This window comes from Struthio camelus, chromosome 2 (assembly GCF_040807025.1).
Source record: "Struthio camelus isolate bStrCam1 chromosome 2, bStrCam1.hap1, whole genome shotgun sequence".
Taxonomy (NCBI): Eukaryota; Metazoa; Chordata; class Aves; order Struthioniformes; family Struthionidae; genus Struthio; species Struthio camelus.
This window is the reverse complement of record NC_090943.1, coordinates 12,928,546-12,945,205: the sequence shown is the minus strand read 5'-3', so window position 1 is coordinate 12,945,205 and position 16,660 is coordinate 12,928,546. Positions and strand designations below refer to the sequence as shown.

The 16,660-nt window shown below is 45.3% G+C and overlaps 1 protein-coding gene across 1 annotated transcript in view; it reads left to right on the top strand.

Annotated features, from left to right (window-relative positions):
• The window catches only part of ADARB2 (adenosine deaminase RNA specific B2 (inactive)), a 325,000-nt gene extending 308,787 nt beyond the window's left edge, over window positions 1–16,213 (top strand). Inside the window, exons 8-10 of the mRNA XM_009683959.2 lie at window positions 1,202–1,383; window positions 9,468–9,646; window positions 13,067–16,213. Coding sequence (XP_009682254.1) covers window positions 1,202–1,383; window positions 9,468–9,646; window positions 13,067–13,243 — 538 coding nt within the window. The 3' untranslated portion in view covers window positions 13,244–16,213. The remainder of the gene's footprint in view (window positions 1–1,201; window positions 1,384–9,467; window positions 9,647–13,066) is intronic.
• The last annotated feature ends 447 nt before the right edge of the window (window positions 16,214–16,660 follow it).

Here is a 16,660-nt window from a genome sequence, read left to right as displayed (position 1 = left end):
TGAGCTAAAATATGCTCTGCAAAATTACATTTTTCCAAAGAGTTTTCAGTTTGAACTCCTGAACTCAGAACTATTCCAACAGATTGACAGAGTTCAACTTATATGAAAATATTATTCAAGTATAAGGGAGCATGTGAACATTTGTTTGGTGGGAAACAATTTCTTGTTAGATGGGCTGAGCTGGATGGGTTTGCTAGAGAAGATAGCTGCATCATGAGACCTCTTCCCCTTTGTTTCTTTTTCCACTTTTTAAGCAATTACCTATCCCCTAAAGAACTTAGAATTAGCATTCAGTCATATTTGTGCCTGACTTTATGTAAAAATTCATAGGATATTAAAATGCAGAACAGTTCTGGCAACTAATCCAGCAGCAGTAGTAATTCATTACTACGATCATTAATGGATTGAAGGTCTCAAGGTTTTCACCATCACTCTCTTGAACCTTTGAGACAGCAACAAGGTGAGACGTATTCATCAATCTGAACACTTTCAAGTGGGTCAGATTATTTGTTACAAATAAATTGCCTAAAAGCATAGCGCACTCTTTTTTCTCCCTCTCTTCAGGAAAAGGATTTGGTTCTCATGGATGTCGTCATATTTGCATGGTAGTTTGTGCAAGGAAATGTCAGCCTGTGAGGTTTTTGCAATTATTCAGATTTTATGGCAGTGTTATTTGTCAGCTAAGTCCCGTGGCATTTTGCCTCTATGACTAGAGGACAGGAGATTTTTAGAATTAGATAAACTTGTATGACAAAAAGTAAATAAAGGCAGAATAACATAAGCCGTCACACTGTAGGTGTCAGAAAAAAAATTAAAAATTCTGCTAAAGACTTGTGCTAAATGAACTTTCATCAAATGAAAATGCTTTGACAAAGATTAGCTCTCAACAGGAGGCCTCCATTTGCAACAGCACAAGAGAGAAATAAGTCCCTGAAGTCAGTGGCATCACAATAATCTAAAATCACTGTATAGGAATCAGGCCTACAGGTGTATGATAAAATGATCCAACAGAGCAGTGCTTCATGCGCTGCAGTGCTAACACAGCCTTTTGCTGGAATGGCCCAAACAAATCTAAAGCCAGAGGGAGGCTTCATCAGGACCAATGAAGTGAATCCTGCTGGAAGCAGCTGATGCAGGGATGTGGCATCCTGTGGCCTGTCCTGCACCCACATGTTTTATCACTCCTGAATTTCTTTTCCAGATGGAACATCCTTGGGCTTCAAGGTGCTCTCCTCAGCTCCTTCATCGAGCCCACGTACTTGCACAGCATCATTGTGGGAAGCCTCTGTCACACTGGTCACCTTTCCAGGGTAATGAGCCATAGGATAGAAGACATTGGTCAGCTGCCAGCTTCATATCGGCATAATCAGCTGCTTCTCAGTGGTAAGCACACACCTGCCTGAAAGACAAACGATACCCTTTCCCATCACTAATTGCACCAGTCTCCAACAGGAAAGTTAGCTTCTTGGTACTCATTTACATCAAGTTCAGTATCTCCCTCTAAACTGCATGTTTTTCTCTTTCACTCTCCTTTAGTAATAAAAATACACAACATCCCTCACAATAGGGTGCAATCAATGGGTGGTCCCCGAGTAGGGGAATTCCTTTGCTGCCAGTGAAGTTCAAAGGAATATTAGTGGGAAGAAATGGGAAGGACTCCTGACTTAGAGAGCAGCAGCCGTCGTGCCTAACTGGGGCGCAGCTCCTCTCTGGTGGGTTACTGGAGTACGAAGGTTCACGTGTCTGCCTGTCTCCAGCAGCTCATTTCTCTTCAGTTAGCGCACACTCACTCAGCCAACACCTGGGGACGCTTAAGGGATGAACTTCCAACAACAACCACTCTTGTAGAGGTTGTCATCACTGCAGGAGGGATGGTGGAGTACGATATCTTTGAACTCCTCAGCTGCGGAGACAAGACGCTTCCTGAAGGCTATCAATTGGTGAAGCATTACAGCAGTGTAAAAGTCTGTTCGTGTAAAGCATTTATGCATATGCTTAATTTTAAGCATGTACCCAGCATCCTTGAAGTTGGTTGAGATCTAAAATGAATATGCATATGTAGCTGGTTTCCTGAACGGGGATGGAATATTAAATGAGGAGTTTTAGGCACGCAGACATGTCTGTTAGAGAAATGGGCCATATACCTGTACTATCACCGGAAAATTAAGGCCTCGAGTGGTTATAAAGGTCACCAATGGCCAACTGGTAAGATATATGCCACAGACAGCAAGTGAACCAAGGTGTGCTGGTACCCAAAACTCATGTTAATCATTAGCCCATGCCTTTTTATTTTCTGAAAAGTAAGAATTTGTAGAATAAAGAAACTGATAAGTTTTAATTCAGTTGCTCTTTTACATGCAATGAGCACAAAAAGATTGGCAGTGAATACCAGCTGACAAGGAAAACTAGTGCTGTACTAAGACTACTGAAATCAGAAAAAAAGTGTGAGAGTAAACAAAAGATTTGTAAAAAACAGGGAGGACATTTTCAGTTCTTCAGAAGAGGGTAATGCTCACCTGAACCAGCCTGAGACTGTCTGACACTGTACCATAATCTTCTTTGCCCATTCTCTATTTGTGGAAAGAAAAGGGCCTTTGTTCTACCGAAAGAATTGCAAATGGCTTCTGTGGATATATGAAACAAGTGCAAATGTGTTACACTAATGTACTTAACACATTTAAAAATTGCCAAGGTGAATAAGGCTTCTTTAATCCACTAAATAATTACTCTGTGCCCTGGAGAGTGACCAGATCACTTCAGAAGACTTCCAAAGAAAAGGCAGAGAACCTAAAGGGATAATGCAAAACAATGTCCAATAGCAATGGTAGTAAGAGTTCTTCACTTACTCCACCACTTTGTCCCAACAATATCTTGCCCTTTTTTTGCTTTTATCTCTTTATGATCAGCCCTTATCAGACAATATTTCAGCACAAAAAACGTGGGTCACCACATTCAGGTGATCACATAGAAGCTTTCTGCTACTACAGAATTAAGACTGATGGGCAAATACGAAGAAAAAGGAGATTTTCTTCTCTTACTGCTGCCCTCTCCAAAACGAAACACTTGACTGTTCTAATAAGAGGCAAGAAGATGGTGGAGAGTTTCTCCTTTGGCGCTGTGCTCCACTTAGGCTCAGCAAGCTCTTATGTTTCCATCTGCCTCACTCCATAAGGCAGTCCATTTCCCCTCCACTCACTTCTTCCCACTCAAGCCATTCCCTTCAAAGACATCTGCCATACACTCAGATTTTCTCAAGTACATCCTCTTTTTCTGCCAAAAAGCTTTGTCCCACATCAAACATTAAGATTTTCTATGCATACTCAGGATTTCTGGACCTGCAGCTCAGTAGCTTCAAGCTGGCTGCGGGGACCATGAATACCAGAAATCTCCAGTGAGCATGTACGTGTCTGTGGGCAGTAATGCACAGCGAGTCCATCGCATGCGGGTCCCCGTGTACACACTGGCCGTGCACAAGCAGTAGTGTTGACATGTTCACATCAGGCACGGCACACCCACCACACCGCACAGGCCCCATGCTGTTGTCAGGGCAGTCGTAGCGTGCTAGCCCTACTCTGAAGATAAACAGCTCCCTCACAGCCTGTTTCACAGAGCAATCACTTTTTTTTCTGCCTAGGCTGAAAAGCCTTCTGCTTTCCACCCACCACAGCAAACCAGTCCATGCTGAGCAATCTCTCTCATGTGGGAGAATGTGCTCAGCCAGGAGAACCAGCCCCTTGAAGCCTAGCCCCATGCATGCAACCCATCTTCAGTACGCCTTACTCAGAGCCCTTGCTCCTTCACTAGTTGCTAGCAATCACGTACAGAGCAGACAGGCAAAAGAGAAGGGCTGTTTGCTTATGTCAGAGGCCCTGCCTTCTTGGCAGACCGTGGAGAGGCACTGCTGCCCGCCAAGGCTGCTCTCCACGATGCGTGCAGCCCTTGTGGTCCCTGGGCACGAGCATGGGCAGGGGAAGGTTTCTGCCCCCTATGTATCACTAGGTGCACTGCACAGTTGTGATATTACAAGCATGGCTTGGTCCCAGTGGTCCTGCAGCAAGCAGCTCAGGGATTTCCAGATATCTTTCAGATCACTTTTACTGCTGCCACTTTTCCATCCCAGCCTCTCTCTCTGTCTCCAGATCTTTCTTCCCCATGGCTCCAACTTCTGCTTCCTTAACCCCCCCAAAACCAGGCAGCAGCCTTCTGGCTGCATCCTAGTAAAGTCCCATAACAGGTTGAAAGCCTTCAGTTCCTCATGAGGATTGTGAGTGTTAAGGACCTTCAGCTCTGAACAGGATCAGATCCTTATTTTATTCGCAGGCTCTGACAGTTGTTCCTCAAGAGGAGTCGCTGAGACAATACGATGTCAGGGATACAGAGATGAGAGGTGAGGATGCTTCAGTGGAGTACACCATTGCCTTTCACAGAGTCCTTTAGGTTCCCAAGTTATGAGAGTGCTGGTTTTTATCTATTTCATGTTCTTTTTCTTTACTTTTTTTATTTGTCCTTATGACAAAATTAGTTTAGCCGAGGAAGAAGGAGTGATAGTTTAGCCACCGGGGAAATTCTCAGGTTCTGTGTGGTTTAGCACATACAGTGTATGTATATTTTACAAGGGGAGTAGGTCAAAAGGCTTATCCGTTTTTGAACAGCTTAGCTCCATTTTTAACTCTGCAGTGCAGCCAGCCAAAGAGAAGACTGTGTAATGCAAGTATCTGGGAAACTCCGCTCTCCAGACTGCAAGCTTCCATGCTGCACTCTGTCCCTCCCACAATTCTCCTCCTCTTCATCCCAAACACTCGTTATGGGAAGGAGGAAGGGACCCACAGCTGGCCAGGAAAATCTCCCCATTTTCCAAACCTCGCTGTTACTTTGGCAACATGCCTCTACTTACCAGAGGCCTCTGGGTCTCCCACTGGGGCACATGATGGCATCCTGTGTGGTTTCTACCAGCCCTATAGCATCATATGACTACCTACGTCACCAGTATACATAAGACCAAAATGACATCCACTTTCATTGTGTCTCCACAGGGTACAGGGAAACGCACTTGAAGCGCTGAAGGACTGAAAACGCAGTAAGAGGTTTAATAAGGGATATAACCACAGCGCAGTTACTGCTACGCTGGGTTGGCACTGCACAGGAGCCTAATGGCTCTTATCTGGCCCCAAGCACATACCTATGTCCATGAGTCATTGTCAGAGATTTCAAAGAAGTTAGAAATTCATCAAAGGAGTCCTACTGTCACTTGAAATATCTGCTTGTTTCATAGCTGGCTTCTTTCTTCTCTGAGACTTTTGTCTGGAGAACTTTCTCTTTGCTTTCCATTCTGTTTGTGGGTTTTCTTTGAACAAGAAGATGCAGTGGGAGGAATCTGTCTCCCTCCATCTACATTGTTTTCATCTCTCAAGTCATTATTTGTAATCTTCCCTCCCCCACACATCTGAGGGAGCTGATACTGCAGCCCCGACTAAAAAACTTACATTGCTGAGGTTTATGCTACTTTTCTCTTACCTGGAAAACTGCCAACAACATATTCAGTGACTAATAAAATGGGCACCCAGCAAAAGCCATTCAGAATTTGTTAAAGTCCAAACTACAGCAACCATCGACCATGCAATTCCACCTTCCAAGTTCCTCCCAGGGATCAAGCAAGCAAAGGATTTTAATTTGCAGGTGTCCTTCAGGTATAAGGATGACAATTATTTTTGTCATCTCATCAATGCAGTACAAACGTTTCAATGGAAAGGAGAGTCACAGTGTGGGATGAGGTATCCTGAGATAACTCCTTGGCCCCTCGGAAAAATGGTCATTGAGATTTTCCGCTCACACCAGCCTCAGACAGATGGAAATCCATTCATTCACTGGGATTACCCTGGGGTGGGTTTTTTTAGAAGAGAGAAAAACCCTGTGTCATTTTTATTGCCTTTTCTCTTAAAACTAAGGCTAATCTGAAGGGTATTCTAAGGAAGCACAAGGTTTTGCTGGGAGAAGGAGGAGAATGGGGACAGGTTTCAGTTTATATCCCAGAACACTCAAATTTATGTCATTTTCACAAAGATTTTTTTTTTCCTTTTACTTCCTACAGTCTCTTCTTGTTTTCTTTATCGTGTCATTTTGCAGCAGGGTGTTTTACATAAAGGAGAGAAAATAATCCTTATTATTTGGGAGTTACCTTTCAAATAATGTCAGAATAATTATCTTACAGGAAAAAAAATATTTTTTAAATGATTAAAAAGAATCAAAAACATAATAATCAGAGAATATATCCAGGCTTGCCGTCCCATTTGATTGTCACGAGTCTCATAGTGTGTTCTTTTAAGCTTCCACCCTTGCGTTCAGATGTGAAAATATCTTCTACTGATGTAAATATGTATATTTGTATATGACAGCTGAGAAAACAAAGCATGAAAGCCTAACCTGCACAGACACTGGAGCAAATTTGCTGGTCTTGCGGACGTCCTCCACAAGCGTCCACCTCCAGAGGACTGGTCCGTGGGACCGGGGAAGGGGTTCATTATCTCCATAGGAAGGGCACCAGGGCTCATGAACGGCTGCAGCTTCTCCCTCTTGCCTCTCTCGATGCTACTGTGATACCCCTGCAAGGAGGACTTCTCCCTGGAAAAAACCGCCAGAGAGGTTTTACTGATTTCCAAATGAAATCTATGGCTTCTCCCCCTTCTCTTGCATCCCCTTCCATTGCACACGTCATTTACCACGGGACGGGAGAGGACACTCTCTCCTGGTCCCCAGAGTGAATCATTGGTAGCAGCAGACTATCATTTATTGATCAAATAACCCTGCAGGACTTCTGTCCCTCAGTCAGCGCAGATGACTGTCCCAGGGGAAAGCCTGATGCAAGCACGGCTGCTCTGACGGGAGGCACAGATGTGCCATGCGGACGTGCCCTTGCCTTGCCCCGGTGCCCCTTCACACAGCCCCTGCATGGCTTGCACACAAATGTGAGCTGCTCGCTGCTGCAAGGATCACCCGGGTGTGCTGCAGTGCCTTTCCCTGGAATGGTTCATGGTCGTCTACCTACACAAAGCTCCTGTCAGTTCAAATTCCATTTCTTCTTCTCCCCGGTCAGTGTTTTCACAGCATTTTTATTGATTTAACGACCTGTGGCGTCTTTGCAAGGCAGGAACTATCTGAACGTTTGCCGTATTTTTTGGCACTCAACCCTTTAAGCTTTTGGGTGCTATCTTGACAGAGATTGGTGCATAGTGTCAAACAGCAGATTCTGATCTGTTTGTGTCAGTATAGAGGTACTTGAATAGCAATAGAGAGCTATCTGATTTTCAAGCTTTCAGCTTCTAGTCTGTTGCCAAGGTGAGCTGGAGTTTTAGATGCAAACTGATCTGTTATCTCAGAAAAAAAGGAATTGAAAGAGGTGTTAATATGACATGAATGTGTATACAAATCCCGGGTGAGGTTATGACTTAACTGTAATTCTCCTCTACATGCTGCAGCGAGTTCTTTCACGGTGACCGAGACTACTTCTCCAGTGCAAGCTTTGCCAATACTACTCAGCGGTTGCGTCGTCATATTATTTTTTTCCCTTTAACGGCCACTTTTCTCACTCTGTGGGTGCTCAGTCCCATGTCCCTGTGGTTCTTGTGGCTGCCTCTCAGGGCAGAGTGGACTGTGCTGGCAGGTATCTGGAGCAGAAAGAGAGCATCCTTCTCCCACATTAATTCCCATGCTCTGGCGCATCCTCACAATGCGGTCTTCTCCTGGAGGCAAGGTGCCATGCCGCCCTTCACCTTTCCCATGATCTCGCCCAGCTCGCTGAGCAGCTTACGGAGTTTGGCATGTCCAAAAGCAGCCACCAATGCTGTGTTTTCCATCAGCACCGATCTCCTCCAGTTCTGAGTGAAATCAGCCAAAGCTCATGGTGTGCATCTGCTCTAAAAATGCTATCCCTGTGCACAGGTGGGAAAGTGCTGACTTTAATCTCCCTTCTTTAATCTACTCCTCTCTAAACAGCCTGAATCGGTACTTCTCTCCCTCTGCAAAAGTTCTTTGAAATCCTTCAGTGGAAAGTGCAAAGGATCTTTCTCTGCTGCAGCCCACCAAGGAACAATAAAAGCAGTTCGCCATCAAGCTGTGAAAACAATGAGATGTTATATGGAGCTCAGCTCTAGCCCAGGCAGGATGGGCTAAAAGTCAATCCTGGCCTCTGCTCTGCGACTGGGCCGGCTCTGCCAGGCGGCTCCTGCCCAGTAGGGCAGTCCTGAGCTGCCAGCTCACCTGGATGGCCTTTTTTGTCCAAGTTTGCAGGGCCAGTGGTATGCATAGGAAACTAGTAGAGAGGGAATCAACAGCTGGATCCAAACACACTATCAAATGCCCACGTTTTCCAAAATATTCAGAGTGCCTCAAGTTATCCTGTCTTTTCCAGGCTGGGAAGCTCCAAATGTTGATTGTCTGCTCCCAAAAGCACTAATGTCCACTCTGGCATTCATCCTGTGCTGGAAAGCAAACCAGCCACTTTCTTTATTCCTTTTACTTTCTTGCAAAGATTCATCTTTCCCTAGTTCCAGATAAAAGAGGAAGGAAAGAAATGGGAATGACAGAAGGGTCGAACTCTGCTAAATAGTTTTAGTTAAGAAGCGACAGGAATTTACCTGATCCTACATCTTGCTCGTGCACACATTTATGTCTGACCTTGCAGCCCTGACCTCCCTTCAGAATCAAGGGAGATGAGGACCATGTGCGCAGTGGACTCCAGGGCAAGATTCAGACATCTAAAACTGGCCAAGTGAACGATATGAAGGGAACCCTGGGTAACTGAAGATGTCATCACTGTAGCTGTCTAAAACTAAGTAAGCTGCATCCGAAACATCGCCTTTAGGATCCTAACTAGCTCTTTAAGAGATTGATGTATCCATTTAGGGGAGGAATCTGGCAGGCAGACAGAAGGTGGGGAGCAAGAGTTTTCTGTTCAGGCCTCTGATATGTGCACATTCTTTATTAATTTAGGTCTCCAAATCTGTCTGTGATGATGCATGTTTTGTGATTGTTTTATCCCCCATGTATACCACCAAAGATCCAGTTCCCATCGCAATGAAGGCTGCAGCAGTTCATACCAGATAAATAGACAGGATCAGAGAAAGCTCGCCTTGAGGAACGCATGGCAAAAGCAGTTTGCTGCGTGGGTCATTTTAAAGATAAAAGTTATCACATTAAAGCCTTTCCGAAAGATTTCACTCAGCCACTGTAACACTGCGGTCAATACCATGCAATACAATTTAATGGCTTTCTTTAGGCTAACGAAAGGTTTGCCTGCCAAGTGGAAAAAGATCTATACAAATAGCTAAATTATGCCACTGAAAGGTGCTCAAAGCGGTAACACTTAACTGACGGTGACATCAGCATCTGCAGTGCACAGTGACCTGCCACACCTTCGCTGCCTCTGAAAGTTTAGAGGGCTGGAAATTATGAGTCACCTTCTCTCCTGCCAGGGGTTAGTCACGCCGAGGCTCGGCAGCCCGGAAAATCGCCCAGCTTCAGCGTGAACTGGATCGCGGGGACCGCCGACCTGGAGGTGATCAACGCCACCACGGGAAAGCGGAACTGCGGGAGTCCCTCGCGGCTCTGCAAGCGCATGTTCTTCGCTCGGTGGGCAAAGCTTTACGGAAAGGTAGGTCTGGCGCAATGACAGAGACGCTGTCTCCAGTCCCAAGGTGGGCTAATCCTTACCCAGGGACTGACCATTTTTGGCAATTTCCTGATGCAAGTGCAAAGTCCAACGGTTTCCTGCATTTCCCCCTGGTGAGGACCAGGAGCGGGTGGAGGTTATCATGTGCTGTGTGCCGGCAGGAGGTCAGCTCCGTAGCTGAGAGCACACAGAAATCTAACGGCAGAAATTCATGCAGGTTTGAAGGGGAAATGGGCATTCTGGCTATTCTTGGCAATCGGGGCCATTTTCAAATTAGTAATGAAATGCCAGGACAGTGTAAATGTTCATATACCTGCAGCTGGGTTTTTTTTAATGTGTCTCATCACAAGTATCTGTTAGTATCTGAGGGAAGTTTTCAAATTGTCAGATCTTTGGGGTCTGACAGAAGTATTTGTCATTGCCTTTGAGGCACCTACCTCACTTCATTGCCTACACCAGGGGTTTAGACCCCTAACTTAAAACTGTTGCAAATCTCGCCAGAGTTAGCCGACTAAAGCAGATGCTGTGGATAGCCCCTTCCCCTCCTCTTCCCCACTCCCCCAGCTGTGTCCCGTAATACTGATAAAGCCATGTAATGATAGAGTTGCTCCTCCCAAGGTAAGTTGCCAGGCACTGAACGTTCTCACATTTCATGACACTCAGCAGTGGTACAATTTAATGGCATTAAAACTACAGGCTATACTGAATGAAAACAGTCAACATCCCTTGATAGCCAGCGCAGCCGTCTCTGGAGAAGATGGCTACCAACTCCCCTTTTTTGAAATGGCATCGAAGACAGTATACCCTCACTCTTAACTTTACCCTTCCCACAGACAGGAGACAGTGGCAGGACAGATGGATGGCCAAAAACTACAAGGTGGAGCCTAGGAATGTAGGGAATGTAGGAAAAAGCTAGGTGTGGAATATGGAAATGGGAGTAAAAGGGTACAGACAAGAAAGGAGAGCGAGAGGCAGTGGGAAGCAGTAGGCGGCCATCTCCTGCCGGGGGTAGGTGAATGCCTGGGAAGCCTTCTTCTGACTAGCAAGCATGGAGCCAAGGAGATGGGGGTGTGAAACAGAAATGGGACTAACGCAATAAGAACGGCTGTTTCTGCATTCAGGCTCCAAAAGAAGATAGGGAAAGGATATTTTTAAAAATTTTTACTCAATGCTGCGATTTAAATGAATGAGAGTTGGCAATCTATTAGCTGGCAAATGATCTGAGGCATTTTCCTCTCATTATTCCCGCTTCTGGAGTCACCATTTTCCCTGTTGTCTGACTCTTTGAGGAAGTGCTAGGGGAGAACAGGACACAGACAACACGGTGGTGAGCCAGACTCCAGCACTTCCACAAAAAGCAGCAGGGAATATGTGAAGTGCCTCTCCAGCCTGCCTACTTTTACTGCTATAATATTATTTTGCTATAATGAGGCTTGTCAAGAATTGTCCCCTAGCGTTTATAGGATGGGAGAGGAGGAGGACAATAAGCAAAGTTTTTATTTAGTATTCAAATCCTTATTCCTTTGGGGAAACGAGTGAAAAAAAAAAAGACAGAGCGATGCCAGGAAAGCCCGCAGCCACTTCCACTGGCAAAGTCATTTAGGAAGGCAAAGGACAGGGGAGGGGAAGACGTGAGGACGAGGCGACTGCTTTTAGGACAAGTTGGCCTGAGGAACAGTGGTGGGGCAGGGCCAGAGAGAGCCCCAAGGGGTGGTTCTGCTCTGCCGGAGACGTAGGGAAGGGGAGTTCATCCATTCCCGTCACGGGCATGATTCGTCCTAACGGGGACCCTAATGGGAGCAGAGGTGGCTAGCCTAGGCTTTATGCCTTGGTGACTGTTGCAGTTCGGTGGCGTAGGTCCCAGCTCTGTTTCTTGTATGGCAGCTGGCCCTGGAAGGGGGGGCAAGAAGCACTCCTGCTGGGACCCAAACTGGAGGCATCCTCACAGGAATGACTCCTGGGCCAAAATGGGCACTGGGGCAGCGCCCGCAGGGAAGTACAGGGACTAGGGCAAGGAGAGCCGAAGTGCTCCTAGCTCGCACCGGAGACGGGAGCTAAGGCAGTGCAGGACGAGGTGAGCCCGCTGCTGAGCAGGGCATTTTGCCTTTGACAAAAGGAAGTGTTTGGGAATGCCGCCTGAAGAGACGGCAGGATGAATTGCCAGATGTTTTGGGAAGGGTCTCCGTCCCTGGGGAGCGAGCAGGCAGCTGGAGGGGCTAACATATCCAGCTACTGGATATGTTAGCTGGTCACCCATTTACACCTGGGCTGGCAACGTCACCCTCCCTTCCTTGGTGAAAGCCAGTACATCCCTGATGAGGGCAAATCCTTGGTGCGTGCCCAGACAGCTCCACGCGAACCAGACCAGCTCATTTCAGGTTGCATTTTAGCCGCTTCTCTGTAATCTGTCTTTCAATGTCTTTCCTTTTTAGAGAAGAGGAAAATAGCGTTGTTTACTCACAAAGGCTGTATTTGAGGGTGTTTTTTTTCCGACAGGGTGCTATTTCCCTGGCTTGTAAGTGCTGGACTTTCACCTATCTGCTTGCTGTAAGGCATTTTCCAGACTTTGATTTCTTTCATATAATGTCAAAGACTCGCTGCTGGTTTGACTGTGTTAAGACTTTGGCAGGTCAGAGAAGGTCATTTATTTAGTCCTTCTGCAAAACAAAAGGTGCTTACTTCTGTGTGTGTGCTCCGGGTGATTACCAGGCTGCAGACATGCGTCTTTGTCTCCTAAGACAGCTCTTGGCTGGCGTTTCAGGCTTCCCTTCAGAGCGCTCTGCTTTATTGCAGCAGCCGTGTTCCCTCCCGGCACCGCGGCTCCCCGGGCTGCACGGATCCTGACCCTTGCGCTCTGCCCGATCTTGTGCAGGTTTCACAGCATCTCCAATGATGAGGGATTTAGGAGGGAAAGGGGGAGGAGATCCTCTTCCTTTTGTCTCTTAGTATTTCTTTTGACTGTCTGAAACACTGAGCTGCTCGGCTTCCCAGACTAAATTAAACACATTGGCTTAGAATTCCCAGAAAGGATTTTCTTTTCCCCCTAAAAAGCACCTTAACTGAAAAGTGGATTTTTGTCTTTGTAAAGCACACCCCAATTTGCCATTGACCCTTGCTACGGCTTATGCCCAGTTGAAGGCAAGGCTGTTTACCTCCTTCCTCTTTGCATTCCTTCCACAATTTGCAAAACGAAACAATGTCACAGGCATTCATTGCTTTGCTGTTTTTTATGTCGTTAAACCAAAAGCAAACACATAAAGCACAGCGATCATTTGTTTGTTGCTTATAAAATGTAGACAGGAAGATTATACGGCTACTGAAGCCTCCTGTTCCTTTTGGCTTGTCAGTTGACTTTTTATTATTATTTTATTTTTTCCCCATTCCCTGATTTTTGTTCTGCAGCTGAGCACGCGAATACCAAGCCATGGAGACATGCCATCAGTGTACAGTGAGGCAAAGCTGGTGCCTCAGACATACCAGTCTGTCAAGCAGCAGCTGTTTAAAGCGTTTCAGAAAGCAGGTCTGGGCACCTGGGTGAAGAAACCCCCAGAGCAAGATCAGTTTCTACTAACTGTATAAATCACTTGACACCTTTGCTACATGACTGGATCAAATCAGCTGGAGAGAAGGCGAGGCAGGACACGTGAGCTGAGAGAACCGAAGCAGTTCCCACATGTAATATCAAGCTCCATGGGAATATCCTAATTCTGTACCGGAAATACATAAATATAAATATGTCTGATTAATGCACTGAACTTGACTTATAGAAACTGCTTTTTCATGACCTCTTCTCAAGAACGTACTTGCCCAATTACGAAATTATAATGCCATCCCCAGCAAAGATTCTGCTTTTTGCTGCTTATTGCAATTGGTATTGCTGCTAACCCAAGCAGCATCTTGATTTCAGATGCTGGCAGGCCACCTGCCTGTTTAAAAACAAACAGAGTTTGTTTTCCCTCACACAGTCAGTGCAAAAATCATCACTGAATCATGGAAAATAGTAAGCAAACATGGAAGTACCCCAGGCACATGGCATGACAGCAGGTCACAGCGCATCCATAATCATCCACAGAAAGATGTCTATCCTCTATGCAAAAATCATCCTCCTAGCTGCCTAAATTTGTGAGGGAGAATTTGGGCCTCAAAGATATGCAGCATTTTCAAACTCCATTTTCCACTTTTGGATCTGAGCACAATGCTGGGCATCAGGAGTCCCTTCATTTTTACACTTACCCCCTCTGACACGTTGGGCATACTGCTTCTCACCAAATCTTCAGTGATGGTGAGTTTTGCATGCTGCTGCCTTTAATTATGTAGGCCCAATTGGTAACCCATAACCCATAGCCACCAGCTCAGAGCAGGACCGCTCAGGGCTCCCTCTTACGTCGCTGCGGAGGCAGCTGCCCTTCACGGGGCCACTCGCGCCCAAGTGCCTGCGGCAGGGCGCACCTCCACCCTGGCTCAGTGGGTTGGGTAGCCACAACCCAGACATCCCAAACTAGAGGGCACATCTGATGCTCGGCTCCTTTGTGCTTCAGTTTCTCCATCTGTCAAATGGGGATAACACTACTTACCTGCTTCACACCTAAGGAACGTGTCAGGAATAGCATGCTCTGGTCATAAAGAACCATGTAAGCCAGATCCTGTCACTCTTACTGTGAGTTTTACCTCTGCACATTGCCCCAATGACAGAATTACAACAGATGGCACCACAGTCTTGGGTAAGGTTTTACTCAATGTAAGAGTTCTCAGATTCTAGCTCTATATAAATGCTAAGTATTGCTATTATTCATATGCAACTGCAGTCTGAAAAGCAGGTGAGGTTTTTCAGTTAGAAGAAGAGTAGTGCCTCATGGTTAAATATCTTCTTCATAACTATGACTTTGAACAATCTCAAACTTCGTCAGAAGGCAGAAAATACAGTCATGGGAGAATGAAGCTTTGACAGTCCAACTACAGAACCAACCTTCAAACACTCTGTAAATTTCTTTTGGGTTTTGGTTTTTTAAATGACAGGATTTGCGGGTATATAACTACTGTTTTCTTTTTATTCCTGTGATTCTCTTTAAATCTGTATATAACATGCTGCTACTGATTTGTGATAATTGTCTTGGTATTTTCTCAGAACTGTCAGGCTGAGTTACTTTTCAAACAACACAAGGCTCATATTTTTCCATGTAATTTCCTTTACACGGGAAACTGTTCCTATCAATAAAGATAGATGCTCTTTGTATAGGGTTTATCATGTTTGGAGAGCCATATACAATAAATACATTGTTTATTGATGCCCACAATAGAATAGCTACAGTATTTTGATGAGATTTTATTTTTAGATTATAAACTACAAGATGTATCTATAGTGTCTTGTATAAAAACAATTGTGATAAACTAGAATTTTTAAATTAGATAAAACAAAGCTCTCCCCTTCCAGAAACCTTTTCAACAAAATAATACATTCCATATTAACTACCAAAAATATTTAAAAAAAAAAAATCCTTAGAGTAGAAATAGTAAAATACCCAAGAACCTGAGGTGTTTGAATAATGCAAAGATTTTGTGGTAGCCACTTTGTCCATATGACCTCTTCTGAGTAACAGTCAGAGTATCTTCAGCACTTTCTGGAGCTCCCCATTGCCCTCACATGGCCCCTTCCCTTAAAATCCTGGTGTTCCTGGTGCGTGGTGGGGCCATGCAGGGCCTCACGGGGCCATAGCGGGCATGAGGCCTGGGACAAGGCATGAAAGAGGGGTGCCACAGGGTGCTAGAGGGGCATAGGAGGGCACGTAGCCCTGTGATGCCATCTGTGTGTCCCAGAGGGCTCGGGGAAAAACATGGGCCCCAAGAGAAAAGCCTGAGCAGAAAGCGGTCCAGGGTGGTGCACCTCCTGCCCAGCCCAACCTTGGGGCCATCTGCAAGGCCTGTAAGCCCTGATGATGTCCGCCTTGTGGGAACGGAGGGACTGGGACACCATGAGGAGGGAGAAGTCGTGTCTTCTGCCTTCCCTCCCTAAGTTAGTCTTTATCTAGCATGTGAGAGACCTCCAGGCTCCCTCCTCTGTTTCCCCTCCCTCCTTCAGCCTGGCATGACTCCAGCTCCACAAACACGTAATGCTCCCCCAGCCAGTGCTGCAGCAAATGGGACAACAAAAGGCAGCAGCTAAGGACAAAAAGAAGTGTGGTGGGATTGAATTATCCTTTGTTGCAAGAAATACATAAATGCAATCCTGGATTCGACTGCCAGAATTGATCTAGCAGTGGGGACCAGACTAAGTCCCTGCTGTCAGTAGGCATCTGATGATCCTGTTGAAGGCACTGGAGTTGCCCCTGCTTGCACTAGGGTTGAGTATGACCTTAGCTGTCTACTTTTTCTATTATGTGCAGTGATAGAAAGTGATAAGACCACGTCCCAGAAGCACATAAAACTAACATTCAGCATTTCCTGAAGCAAAGGAAAACTTGCTATATAGTAATTCTTAAGTGAAGATTATGTACATAACACGCATGAGTGAATGGCAATACTGTACTAATGGATGTACATTTGTAATATTTGTAAAAAAAAAGAAACAAAAAAGACAACAAAAGAAAATAAATCTGAATTTACATATGTGAATTTGCTGCTAAGTACTGTAAATTGCACTTCAGTGATATCAGATAAGTGAATGTTTCTGTTAAGTGAATAAAATGCCAAGTAAAATTGTTCTTTCATTGTTTGTTGACCGTTTTTCACTGTGGCTTAGAAATTAAATGCTCCAAAAATGCAAATATGTAGTATTTTTATACAAACCCACTGCAATTCTCTGGACAATTCTTTCCACTCTCATTCAGTTTAGATTAGATTCCTCACAGGGACTATATACCCGAAATGAGAGGTTAATGTGCCTTTCAGTATGGAAGAATCCTTACAGGGGCACAGTCTTATTCTGGAAGAGTGAATGGAGTCCATCTCTAACTCAGCCTTTCCAGGTTACTCTCAAAGCCTCTTAATAAAAATTAAATA